General features: G+C 39.8%; 1 protein-coding gene across 1 annotated transcript in view; it reads right to left on the bottom strand.

Annotated features, from left to right (window-relative positions):
• Nucleotides 1–217: 217 nt before the first annotated feature.
• MSH2 (mutS homolog 2) overlaps nt 218–12,319 on the bottom strand; it is an 88,838-nt gene continuing 76,736 nt past the window's right edge. Inside the window, exons 12-16 of the mRNA XM_054986090.1 lie at nt 11,876–12,121; nt 9,479–9,683; nt 7,211–7,458; nt 6,250–6,422; nt 218–1,182 (exon numbers count right to left, since the gene is read on the bottom strand). Coding sequence (XP_054842065.1) covers nt 1,012–1,182; nt 6,250–6,422; nt 7,211–7,458; nt 9,479–9,683; nt 11,876–12,121 — 1,043 coding nt within the window. The 3' untranslated portion in view covers nt 218–1,011. The remainder of the gene's footprint in view (nt 1,183–6,249; nt 6,423–7,210; nt 7,459–9,478; nt 9,684–11,875; nt 12,122–12,319) is intronic.

Genomic DNA, 12,319 nt, shown 5'->3' with positions numbered 1-12,319 from the left:
AGCATGGTCCCAGGGCAGTTGCCTCAGATGCCCCACGGATAAGACTGGCCCTGCTCACAGGGTTGTTATGAGGATAAACTGGAGGAGAAAAATGATGCTCACATTATGCTGTGCTGCACCGGAATGAAGGAACACAAATATTTTAAACAAACAAAACACAAACCAAGAGTTCAGGGAAGAAAGTAGCATCCAAAGATTTTTTTCCCTTTAAATTCTGACTAAAGTTTTTTATTCACTTGAAGGTAACAATTTCAGAAATGGAACCATGTGTAGTAAGTTCAAAAATGATGTGAAGTCACAGTCATTGAATGAAGTTCAGACCTCTGAGAAATCAAAAAATTTTGTTGTGACCATCACGACAAATGAACTGCTTTACCACTGTGTTATGCACGAAGTGCCAAATCAGAGGCAATACTGGGAGATCTGTATCCAGAACTTTTCAACATTTCTAAAATGCACATAGCTCCAAACCCTAAGAACTTCTAACCACAGATGATGAAAATCCATTGCTGTTCTTGTTGTTGTGAAATTAGCATATTTCTGATGAGAAAAATAGCCCACAATTTTATTCAAAGTCATAAAACAGAAAACATTTTAATTGTGGAACAAATACCTCCATTTCAAAACTAAATGGAAGGGGAAAGTTATTTTAATAGTCAGAACAACACTTTACACTTTATCAGGGTGCCCACATCCTCTAGTCCAGGAAAAAAGACACCTGTTTCCATTGAGACAAGAACTACTGTTGGTACCTCTGTACCATCTCCTAACCTACTTGCGTTTCCTCTTCCCTCACACCTGTTCCACCATCAGCTGTTGCTGGAGAAGCAAGGAAATACACAACATGATGTTCCATCAGCATTTTTTCTTTCTGAGCGTAACAGGGGAAAGAAGCAGAGACGACGTGGGGGCGGGGGTTGCAACTTGTAGCATTGGCTATGTCAGTCTCCTGTGCCATGCATTTGGGGCCTGAAAGGCATGTTCGGTGTCATTTTGTCCAGCTCTCTTATCTCATGAACTAACTTTAGCTCGCGAAATGATTTCATTCACAAAGCTGTTGTTCTTTGCTATGACTTCATCTTTGAGCTGCTTCAGCTTGGCTCTGAAGTGTTCTTCAGAAATGTCTGTCAGTGGCATTGCATTCACTTTCGAAAGAAAATCCTGGATTATTTTTTCACCTTCCTGAAAGGATTAAAAGAAAACTCAGTCTTTGATTTGCTCCTCCCCACAATTTCCCTGATACTTTTACAGGATACCTCAACCACTTTTTAACACGTACAGGAAATATTTTATTGGAAGACGATACCACCTGAGGCAGCCCTGCCAAGCAGAGGAAATTTAGTTTATCGAATAAATGAGGACTTTTCATTCTGTGACCCATTCTGCTTTATGACAAAATCTCAGTCAATAAACGAAAGCTGTTAAATTAGCAACTGCCCAGGTAATGTCTTCCTCCTATTCAAGCAGTATTGGCTTCCAAGGCTCATCGCCAAAATGCATTTAATGTTTAATATTTTTCAGCCTGTTAACATGGTTTTTAAATTGTGCAATTAGGCTAAAAGCCCACTTCATCATTAGCTTCTAAAGTGAACTGGCCACACCATGCAGATTTTAAACACAGACAGAGAACACAATTAGACTACCCCATAGCCATAACTGAAATCTCCAGCATACAGAAAAACATAGGATATCGTATTAAGCCTACAAAATGGAGGAAAGGGGGTGCTCACAAAAGAGAGAGCATTCCCTGACATACAATCTTACAACACAGCAACTCCAGTCGAGATTCTGCCTGGTAGCAGTGAAGCTACAGGGAAGCAAGCTGTTTGTTTCTCTTCAGCCGTGTGAAGCCCATAGAATTAAGGTCATCCAGCCCTCCTCCTGCTTCCAAGGAAAAATGCTGACCAGCCCTCATCAAAATGCTGAACAGTGAAGAGAGAGAGGTTTGCAGAAGAAGCACAGCTCCCTGCCTAGATAGTCTCCCCACTGCTCTGCACAGTGTCAAACATGTTTCTTGACAATTCTCCTGCACAAGGAGAGACATAGAGAGGTAAATTTTGTGTTTAGCAGTTTTCTCCCAGTCTGCACAGATGTGCTGAAAATAGGTATAACATCCTCCAAATACAATTGATGATACTGTCAAATGACCAACACGAAACCAGACCATATGCATTTTGGCCCCAGGGTCTTCCTCAGTAGCCAATCATATAATTTTTGTAATAAGCAATCAAACCCACACATCCAGAAACCAATATGTAAAAAAATGCTCATGATGTTCTTATCTCTTATAACATGTGGTATGATACAGATTATTGCAGCAGGCCATGGTGGTGTAGTGGATAAGAGCATGGAACTCTAATCTGGAGAACCGGGTTTGAATCCCCACTCCCCCACTTGAAGCCAGCTGGGTGACCTTGGGTTAGTCACAGGTTCTAGGAACTGTCTCAGCCCCACCCACCTCACAGGGTGATTATTGTTGTGGGGATAATAATGGCACACTTTATAAACTGCTCTGAGTGGGCATTAAGACCTGAAGGGTGGTATATAAATCGAGTGTCATCATCATCATCATCATCATCATCACCACCATAACTTCACATGCTGACTGCACTCATACAGAGCTCTTCCTTTGGTGTTATAATCTGGTACTTGGTTTCCAATGTTTCTGGATGCGTATCATCAATCTATTGCAACTACATCCATGGCTGTATTTGGATGTTATACATGTTTTAAGCACAGCCTGCTATTCAGGGCCTATGTTTTTGAGTACTGTGAACACTGTATAATAAACACTTATTTTGAATATATTTTAAAGGTTTTTAACCTGACTTTCGTAATATCTACTGTTTGTTTGGGTTGAGTTTGTGGGGTTCCCCATCCCCCACCCCTTTCTTTCTTTGTTCAGAATGCAGCGACCCAATAACTGGCTGATCAACAGGAACACATCTCATTATATAAAACAGCCATACTAGCTGCCAGTGTTTTTCAAGTTCAATTCAGGGAGCTTTAAAGCCTAACATACACTTATCTGAAGGACCGTTTCTCTGCATATGTCTCTACGCATCTTCCACAGTCTTCTGACTGCTACATTCTAGCTGTCCCACTGGGCTTCTACTAAAGCCTGTTCCCTGTCTATATTGGTTCTCTTCTTGTGGACCAACATCTCTGGGGACAACAAAGAGATGCTGTCTTTAGACTATTTGTAACCAGTTTTATTAGGGAGGAGGGTTAACGTAGTTTTATTGTACTTTGGTATATATATTTAATTTTAGGATTATAAGTCTGAGCCATAAGGGAACGACAGAATATTTTTATATATAAAGTTTTATCAATTAACTTGCTTGCTTCTGCAATTTCTAATACCTTGACTAACTGCTGGAATTGACTGGAATTGCTGTTGACTTCCTTTTTTGCAAGTTTAATCTCTGCAGCTACTAAAATATTCAATCAAAGCCATCTACAAGCCTCTTGATCATTCTTGTCTAAATAACCCGGCAACAGTTATTGGATCAAGCTGCAAGATTATAACAGTTATTTGGGTGACAATACGTAATATACAAAACCAAGAGGTTTGTGCTATAGACGGAAGAAAATCTGCTTGATCTGCACCACATTCCCATCTGTTGATATTTTTAAAAATTCATTTAAATTTGTCTAGGGATAATTATGGAGCAGTACACTAATTTATATTATGTTTCTCTCAAGGACAAACATAATGAACAGCTCTATTAATTGAATCGTCAACCATGTTTTATCCATAATTAAGGTCTCCCATATGCATTTAAATAAGGAACAGAATGGAGGGACTTCACAGCACCTCAAGGAAAAGAGAAGTTTACCCTTTAAACAAACAAACACACACACACACACACACCACACGGGTATACAGTTAGATAAGCCAGTTCATTTATAAGAATGTTTCCCCTCCCCTTTGCTTTTGGACTACTAATGCTAACATATATGCCAGCATATATATATGTTAGCATATATACAGCATATAGCACCAGCATCAATTAACTAGGATATTCTATAATGTTTCATACTGTTACTGAATCCCTTCCTTCCCTATTTTCCCACCCTCTCCCACTAAAGAGGTTGTAAAGTCCAACAAATAAAATTCAGTTAAAACGTGTTATATTTAAATCTCCTCCTTTAAACCCCCCCCCCCACACACAGTTACTAACTAGAATTTTTCAATTGGATTCAACAATATACACAACCCTCCCACCCACTCCGCTATATTAAACACAAAGATATCATCTGTTACTTCCTTAGGTATATAGTATGCCCATTAGGTATATTGTACGCCCATGAGAAAAAAAAAGGGGGGGGGGTTCTAATGAAGTAATCTGATTAAACAGCCTTCTGGACCGTTGTGAGGTTTTATGTCTCACACAGGTCATTGGAACTAGTTCCAATACGGAAAGGCTGTTAATATTCTAGGAGGCAAGAGAAAATAAGCCTTCCCCTCCTTTCTCCTCCAACCTCAATCAGCTAGATGCATTGTATTTTAAAAGTCTAAGCCATAACTTCTTCGAGGAAATTCAAAAAGATCTTGTCGTAGGTAATAGTAGGTTTTTTACCATATACATAAGCAATAGCACAGCCAAGCATGTTGGACTGGTATTTTGCTGCCCTTTGGTGGAGTCTAGGCCTGCATCTTCTTTCTTTTCTGTGACGATTTATTAGGGTCTGTGAGTAGAGAAATGTGAATGTCTTGCAACAAGACTAGACCCGATTCTTGATCTTCTGCATAATAAACTTATCTTTATATCTTACTTGTAATTTTGTTAAGTTTGTCCATTTATAACTCACGTTTGCTTGCCTTAGTGCTTCCGTGATTGTTTTGAGATCTTGGTGTTTATTCAGTATTTCAGATGGAATATCAGAAAATATTAAGATCGTTTCACCCTGAAAGGAGAACGAGCCTCAGGATCTGGCTGTCTCTAATATTATCTTTCTTGTTCTTGGGTCAGGGAAAACTGCCAGAATGTCTCAGGGGCCCTTTTGTTTAGGGTGATTAAGTGATCCTAGACAAAATGCTCTAGAGACGAAAGAAGCCACTCCGTCTTCTAACTGTAGTTTTCTATTATTCTCTGTTCCATATTCGCAAGTAGAGAAGTTAACACAGAGTCATAGGGGGAGGGGCAGTCTGCAAGCTCACCCTGCTTCCCTCGGTTGCCATTTTGTCTGTGCTGTTGATTTGGAACGCTGTTGCTTTAAAAGCTGAAAAGGTTGTTTTGAAGCTTTTGTTTTTGTCGAGCCCTTGTTTACCCATAGTTTTCTGCTTTTAAAAGTAGCTATGGCATTGATTAAAGAGGTTTAGGGATCAAAGAGGGATGGAGCTCACTCCTCAGGCATCCTCCTTCTCCCCCTGCTGACGGCATGCCCCCCCTGGCCTGCCTATCTGAAGGATTAGCTTATAGTTGCTGTTTCTTGTAACTGGATTGTTTTATGGTTTTAATGTCTGTTGCTTATTTGGCTGACTTCTGTAAACCACCAAAATGGTGGGAAAGGCAGGATATAAGTGAAATAAAATGAATTTATTTACTTCATTAATAAACTACCTTCCTCATTAAGATGCAAGGCAAATTACAGAATCAGAAAACAATGCAATAATAAAATGCAATGGAGTTAATCTCTTTCTGGCTCAAGCCCGGCTTTCACTCTGAGGCTAGTAGCTCTAGAAGATCAGCAAGATGTGGGTGCAGAGTAGAATGATTATTGGAGATACACCAGAGCTTTGATGCTGTTGCAAAAGACAGCTATCAAGCTTTGTCTCTCAGCCCCAGAAAGCACACACTGGATGAAAGATTTCATTGCTGCAGTTTTACTTTCTTGGGTTATTTTAATTGCTATTTTTTTACATTAGCTGCCTCAGGCAGATTCTGGAGAGTCTGAGATATAAATCCATTAAGTAAATAAATAAGAGTATCAACCAGTGGAAAAGCAGCAGCAAAGCCAAACACAGAAGGAGCTTAGAGTGTTTTCCTGTCTCCACCACCACAACACTACACTGCAGTGGCCTGGCACAGCTTCCATGGCACATTCTAAAGAAGAACAAAGATGGCAGGGACTGAGGGAAGGTGAGGGGCAGAATAGCGGGAGTGAGGGTGGAAGAGACAAAGGAAGGATACATTTCAGGTAGTGAAGTAAGGGGGTGGGCAACCATCTTACAATCTTAGTGGCAACACTGATCCAAGCAACCTTTGTTCCCTTTTTCATTCATAAAGATGTTTGTTAACAAACCTGCTTTTCTCTGTAGCATTTCTTGGCTGCTGGTTCTTCATCCTCCTCCTGGGGCTTTCCAATATGCTGGAACTCCACTAATTCCACAGCTTTTACCTTTGCGTTCTCAATCACATGTTTTGGAAAGGCAGCAAGCTCTGCTACGTGGATTCCAAAACTCTGGTCACACGCCCCTGGGAAAAGCATCATTGGTTTTAATTCTCAAAAGGATGCATCTGAAAGGGATGTCAGTCAAATTTAGCGTCTCCTGAAGGACATTCCTTCTAATAGCCAAATGTAATTCCAGGGAGGCTGGAGACTGGCAAATTTGAAACTCAGATCTTATTCAGTGATTTTCAGGACACATCACATAACTTAAAAATAGTAATAAATTAGGAAATTGTGACTATAGCACACAAGGAAAATGGACCTTTGTTTGGCATGAACAAAAATATCCTATGTTATTCCTCAAAGGGAAGGATTTTGAAGGCAACTATCTATGACAACCAGTGCAGGCTAACTTGCTAAACCATAGTCAGTAAGCCTCCTCAATCCACTATGACACATTCTGGTTTGTGGCTGCCCCCAAATCATGCTGATAAAGCTCAGACTTAATGCATAACCATGGTTATGTTTTTCTTAACCATAAGATAGCATCACATCTATACCAAGAGGTGGAAGGAAAGAGTGGTCAGGGCATGGTTAAGCTAAGAGGGCTAAAATTTTGAAATATATAAAAAGCTGTCTTTGAGACAACTGGCTGTTGAACATTATGGAGAATCAAGGAATCACAAAGTTGGAAGGGGCCACACAGACCTTCTAGTCCAACCCCCTGCCCAACGCAGGATAAGCCTAAAACATCCTTGACAAATATTCATCCAGTCTCTTCTTGAAAACTGCCAGTGAAGGGGAAATCCTGTATCCTTGTAGTACAATAATCAAGATGGCTTTTTCTTCATTCTGTATCTGTGACATCTCTCACCTTTTTTCACACGGTACAACATTGTCAGGGTGTCCTCAGTGGTCAGTGCTGTGACATGCAAGTTATTTACAGAGGGAACCTGGTCAGCAAGGGCTGTCAACTCATGAAAATGAGATGCAAACATACAGAACGCTCCAATTTTGGTGGCAATATATTCTGAAATAGCCCACGCCAACCCAAAACCATCATATGTAGATGTTCCTCTCCCCAGTTCATCAATGATTATCAGCGAGTTTTCTGTAGCAGATCTGAAATTAAAAAGCAGTATACTATAAGGGGTATTATAAATTGGATAACTGCAACAGCAAATAGAATAGGAAACCCCAACCATGTAAAACATCAATTCAATTAAGTATGTTTTCACATTCAATATTTTTTCAATCAATGCTCCACTTTAAAGGAATCTCTGGATATTTAGCTGTACCTCCTTCTCTCTTACACAGGTCCCCCTTTTTCAGAAGGACAATGCCTAAAAGAGTCTGACAAGTGGGCAACTGAAGAGGATTTCTGCTCATTTGAATTCTGCAACTAACTCAAAGGAATGCCACCCCCAAGACTTTTATATGCGCAGAAATGGAAGACACAAGAAATACCAACTGTAGAAGACTGGATTTACAAATTGCTGTACATGGCAGAAATGGACAAAATGACAAGGAAACTTAAAGAGCTTGACCTAGGGCAATATATTGTTGATTGGGGGAAACTGAAACAATTTCTGGAAAAAAAATGGGATGTAAAAGGAGAACTGTGGCAGTTTGAAAATTTTTAAAGAATAGTGTTGTAATGACAAGAGAGAAGGGATTTTACCATTTAGGGGGAATGTAATTATAATCTAAGCTTATATAATGTTAAAGGGGATTTTACATTGAATATATGGGATAATGAGAAGGGGTAAACAGATATCTCGATGAGGTATACTATACATGATATATGACATAAAACAACGGGTTAGTAGATCAGACTCTATATATAATATGATATGTGGCTGTGTTGTGTGGTGATGTGTGCTGTGCTACATTGGTGGCATAGCATACAACATACATATAATATATTACTGTGATATATACTATATTGATAGTGTATTTGATGGAGTATATGTTGAAAAGAAAAGAAATAGAATAAGTTTAAAGTAAGAGATAGGGTGATCTTTGTTATATATTATATTATATTAGTATGTTATATTGAGTTGAGATATACTATATTGATAGTAGGTTTGATAGAGGTTATGTAAAAATAAGAATGTGCTTAGAATAAGAGATATTGAATTAGAGTTGGTAGGGAAATATAAATGAAATAGATTTAAGTAATAAGAAGGGTTAGGAGTTGGAAAGCTGTTGGAAGTCAATAGGGAGGGGGGAGGAAAAGGGTGGGGGTTAGAGCAGGGGGCAAAATGGGATAATTTGTGTCAAATTTGCAAAATTTTCTTTGTTTTACCACTCACTAATAAAAAATTTTATTAAAAAAAAAAGGAATGCCACCCCAAAGATGATTTTCCCTTAAAGAGCAGCCTGACATTTAAGTAATATAGTAACTGTTGAAGACAAAAGTTTGCATGTACCAGCAAAAGTCAGGAACAAGATGTCAGAACAGGCAAGATATCAATATAACATAGAAACTTACAATAACTGGGGAGGGGTAGTAGCCATGTTAGTTACTTAAAATGACATTACATTAAGTTCCCTCAGCAGGTACTTAGCAAAAACAGCAAGAGTGGAATAATGTGAGGTAACTGTGCATGAGCAATGGCAGAGCAGAAATCAGTGCTAAAAATATTATCTTCCTCCCTCAAAATAGTATCTATCTTGGAGGAATTGACTAGACCTCCACCAAATATCCTGTAATACTATAATTTGGCAGCACCAAATTGAATTGCTGGGGATTGGTTCAGGAGAGTCAAAATGAAATACTTCTTTAGTCAATTAGTAATTCAACTGAGGAATTCAGTCAGTGGAGGTAGTGATGGCCATGAGCATAGATAGCTTTAAAGGGGGGGGGGATAGACAGATTCAAGGAGAGGAGGTCCATCAATGGCTACTCGCCAAGGAGACTGAGGGAGCCTCCATTTACAGAGGCAGCCAACCTCTGAATACCAATGTTGAATACAAACCTCTATGCCCTGATGTTGGCCCTCCAGGGCTATTGGTTGGCCACTGTGAGACAAGATGTTGGACTAGATGGACCACTGGTCTGAACCAGCAGGCTCTTATGTTTTTAAATGCTTGCAAGACCTTACAGGACACATTCTATAAAGCCAAACACTGCTCTCACCTAAGGATGGATGACGTTTCCAGCATTTCTGCCATGAAGGTAGACACTCCTTTCAGTTGACTGTCTCCAGCTCCTACTCGAGCCAGTATAGAATCAACAATAGACACTTCTGCAGAGACGCAGGGCACAAAACACCCAATTTGAGCCATGAGAACTATCACTCCAGTCTGACGAATGTAGGTAGATTTTCCTCCCATGTTTGGTCCTGTGGAGATACTACCATTAGTATTAGCTTGAAGGAAATTTGTTATTAAGCATTAACTGGAAGGTCACAATTCTAAAAACTGCTGTTGAAAACACTCTCGTGTTTCGTGCACCCTCTTTAAAAATGTATTTCAACCATTATCATACTCTACACAGAAGGACTGTTGACAGCATTTTGCAACTCTTTCTGTGGCATTTATTTTGTCAGCATGACTTTATCAAGTTACATATTTTTTAAAAATGAAAATTCCTAATACCTTTTCACAAAATGAAAACCCTAGTTGGAACAGCAGTGATTCACAACAATTAGAAACTAGCCAACAACTAATTTTTAAACACAGTCTATGTTGTAAGAGCCAGTTTGGTGTGGTGGTTAAGAGTACGGGACTCTAACCTGGAGAACCGGGTTTGATTCCCTACTCCTCCACTTGAAGCCAGCTGGGAGACCTTGGGTCAGTCACAGCTTCGAGATGCTCTCTCAGTCCCACTCACCTCACAGTTTAAGCGGTCAGCCCTGGCCTTCGCCATATTTGATACACCTTTAATACAGGCCTGTGATACAAAAGGTCACAGGGCCCCATGGCGCAGAGTGGTAAGATGCAGTACTGCAGCCCAAGCTCTGCTCACAAACTAAGTTTGATCCTGGCGGAAGCCAGGTTCAGGTAACTGGCTCAAGGTTGACTCACCCTTCCATCCTTCCAAGGTCAGTAAAATGAGATTCCTGGGGGTAAAGTGTAGATGACTGGGGAAGGCAATGGCAAACCACCCTGTAAAAAAGTTGTGATGCGACATCCCCCATGGGTCAGTAATGACTTTGTGCTTGCACAGGGGACTACCTTTACCTTTTTAACCTAATACAGGCCTGTGATATAAAAGGTTACAGGGCCCCTGGATTAATGCAGCTTGGTCTGCATCAGGGGAATTCCAAGCTGGCTAGGCAGAATGTTGCTGGATCCAGCCCAAGAGAATCAGGTATGCCTGGAATGTGCATGCAAATGCAAAGGACCAAATGATTGGATTTACTATCTTCCCAGCAACTGGTATGAGACCACGACAATAGTGGGCTGCGCTGTGTCACCCATTAGCACATTCCAATGCCCTCTTCCCGTGATTACATTTCCTACCCCAAGCTTGGGAGCCATCAATCAGCAACAGAAAGTTAATTTCTTTCTCAGGGAACCTATATTTCTTCGTATCTAAATTCACCAACTCAGCTCCAGTAGATTCATTAGCTAATGAGTTAGAAACCATAAATTTCACCATTATGTTGCCTTATCAGTTGCTTTAAATATGTACTCCTATATCCCCTACCTGTGCTTTATGATGTTCAGTGTAAGTCCTAGAATTGATTATGTTCTGTTTCAGCAATTCCTCAACTGGATCCTTGCTAATACTATATCTTCGTAAACTTATATTCTTTTACCTCATGACACTGTTTATGGAAATGTTCTTGAAACTGTATTCATTTACCTCATGACACTGTTTATGGAAATGTTCTTGACACTGTATGGAAATGCCTGCCCTGGTCCTCACCACTAATTGTACTAATCTCACACTCTGAAATCCGCCTTGAGTCTCAGTGAGAAAGGCCGAATATAAATAACATAAATAAAATAAAATAAATTATAAACTCAAGCACTTTTTAAGCTATTTAAGTTGCAATCCTCCCTAACTGCAGCAATATTTTTCAACTGTGACATTAAAAAAAGCTGAAGATCTCCATAGTCAATGAAATTAAAAAGTGAAGGATCTTGAAAGTTTAAAAGGCACCCACAATTAGCCTGTGGGATGTTCTGTGCTGGGAAAAAAAGTCTGGGTCCCTGAAAGATATTATGAAGATGAATGAAAAAAGTAAGTAACAAGCTAGAGGAGCGGGTTTGCTCCCGCACAGCCACTCATGCAAGCACCAGCTACCCTGTATTTTGTTATTCTTCTGTGTGTCATGAAAATGACCTCCACAACTTTACATCCTAGATGAGTTGCACAGTGGACATCACATCTGGAACAGGTTTGAGTTATGAGCTCAAACCAAATACCCATTAAATGAAAATATTGATCTACAGAAATTATTTAAACTCCTCTATTCTTTTTTGAAGTTTGTAAACAGGTGTTTTGAAACCATCTTTTCCACCCACCCACCCACCACGCAAAAGACAGAGGAAAGAAAAATAAGTTGGCATAAAAGCACTTTACCAGTAATGATGTGGAACATCTCCTTGCCCTTCTCAAAAGTCACATCATTTGGAATGAAGGCAACATCATCTTGAACTTCAATACAGGGGTGCCTTGAGCCATTTAGTATAATCTTCCCTGCTCCCATTTCCAGAATCTCTGGACGTACGTAGGGCATAGGAGCAGCATTTGACGCATGAGCAAAACTGACAACTGCATCCAGTTGGGCTATAACTTCACTGAGAAACTGTATAGGGTCCTTGTATCCTGATGAACAGAGAATACATTTTATTGGGTTTTTCATCCACATAGAAATCCAAAATCTATTCCACATTGTTAATTCAGAAAACTCTTCTATGATCTTCCATATTTCAGGTGATAACTGGATAGGTTTATATGGGAACAGAGGCCACCTTTTGCCTAAAAGATTATCATTTGCAATGAAGCCCTGGGAGGAAGCAATTA

This window comes from Eublepharis macularius, chromosome 1 (genome assembly GCF_028583425.1).
Source record: "Eublepharis macularius isolate TG4126 chromosome 1, MPM_Emac_v1.0, whole genome shotgun sequence".
Lineage (NCBI taxonomy): Eukaryota > Metazoa > Chordata > Lepidosauria > Squamata > Eublepharidae > Eublepharis > Eublepharis macularius.
Note: the sequence above shows the minus strand (reverse complement) of the source record. Positions and strands in the feature narration are given on the sequence as shown.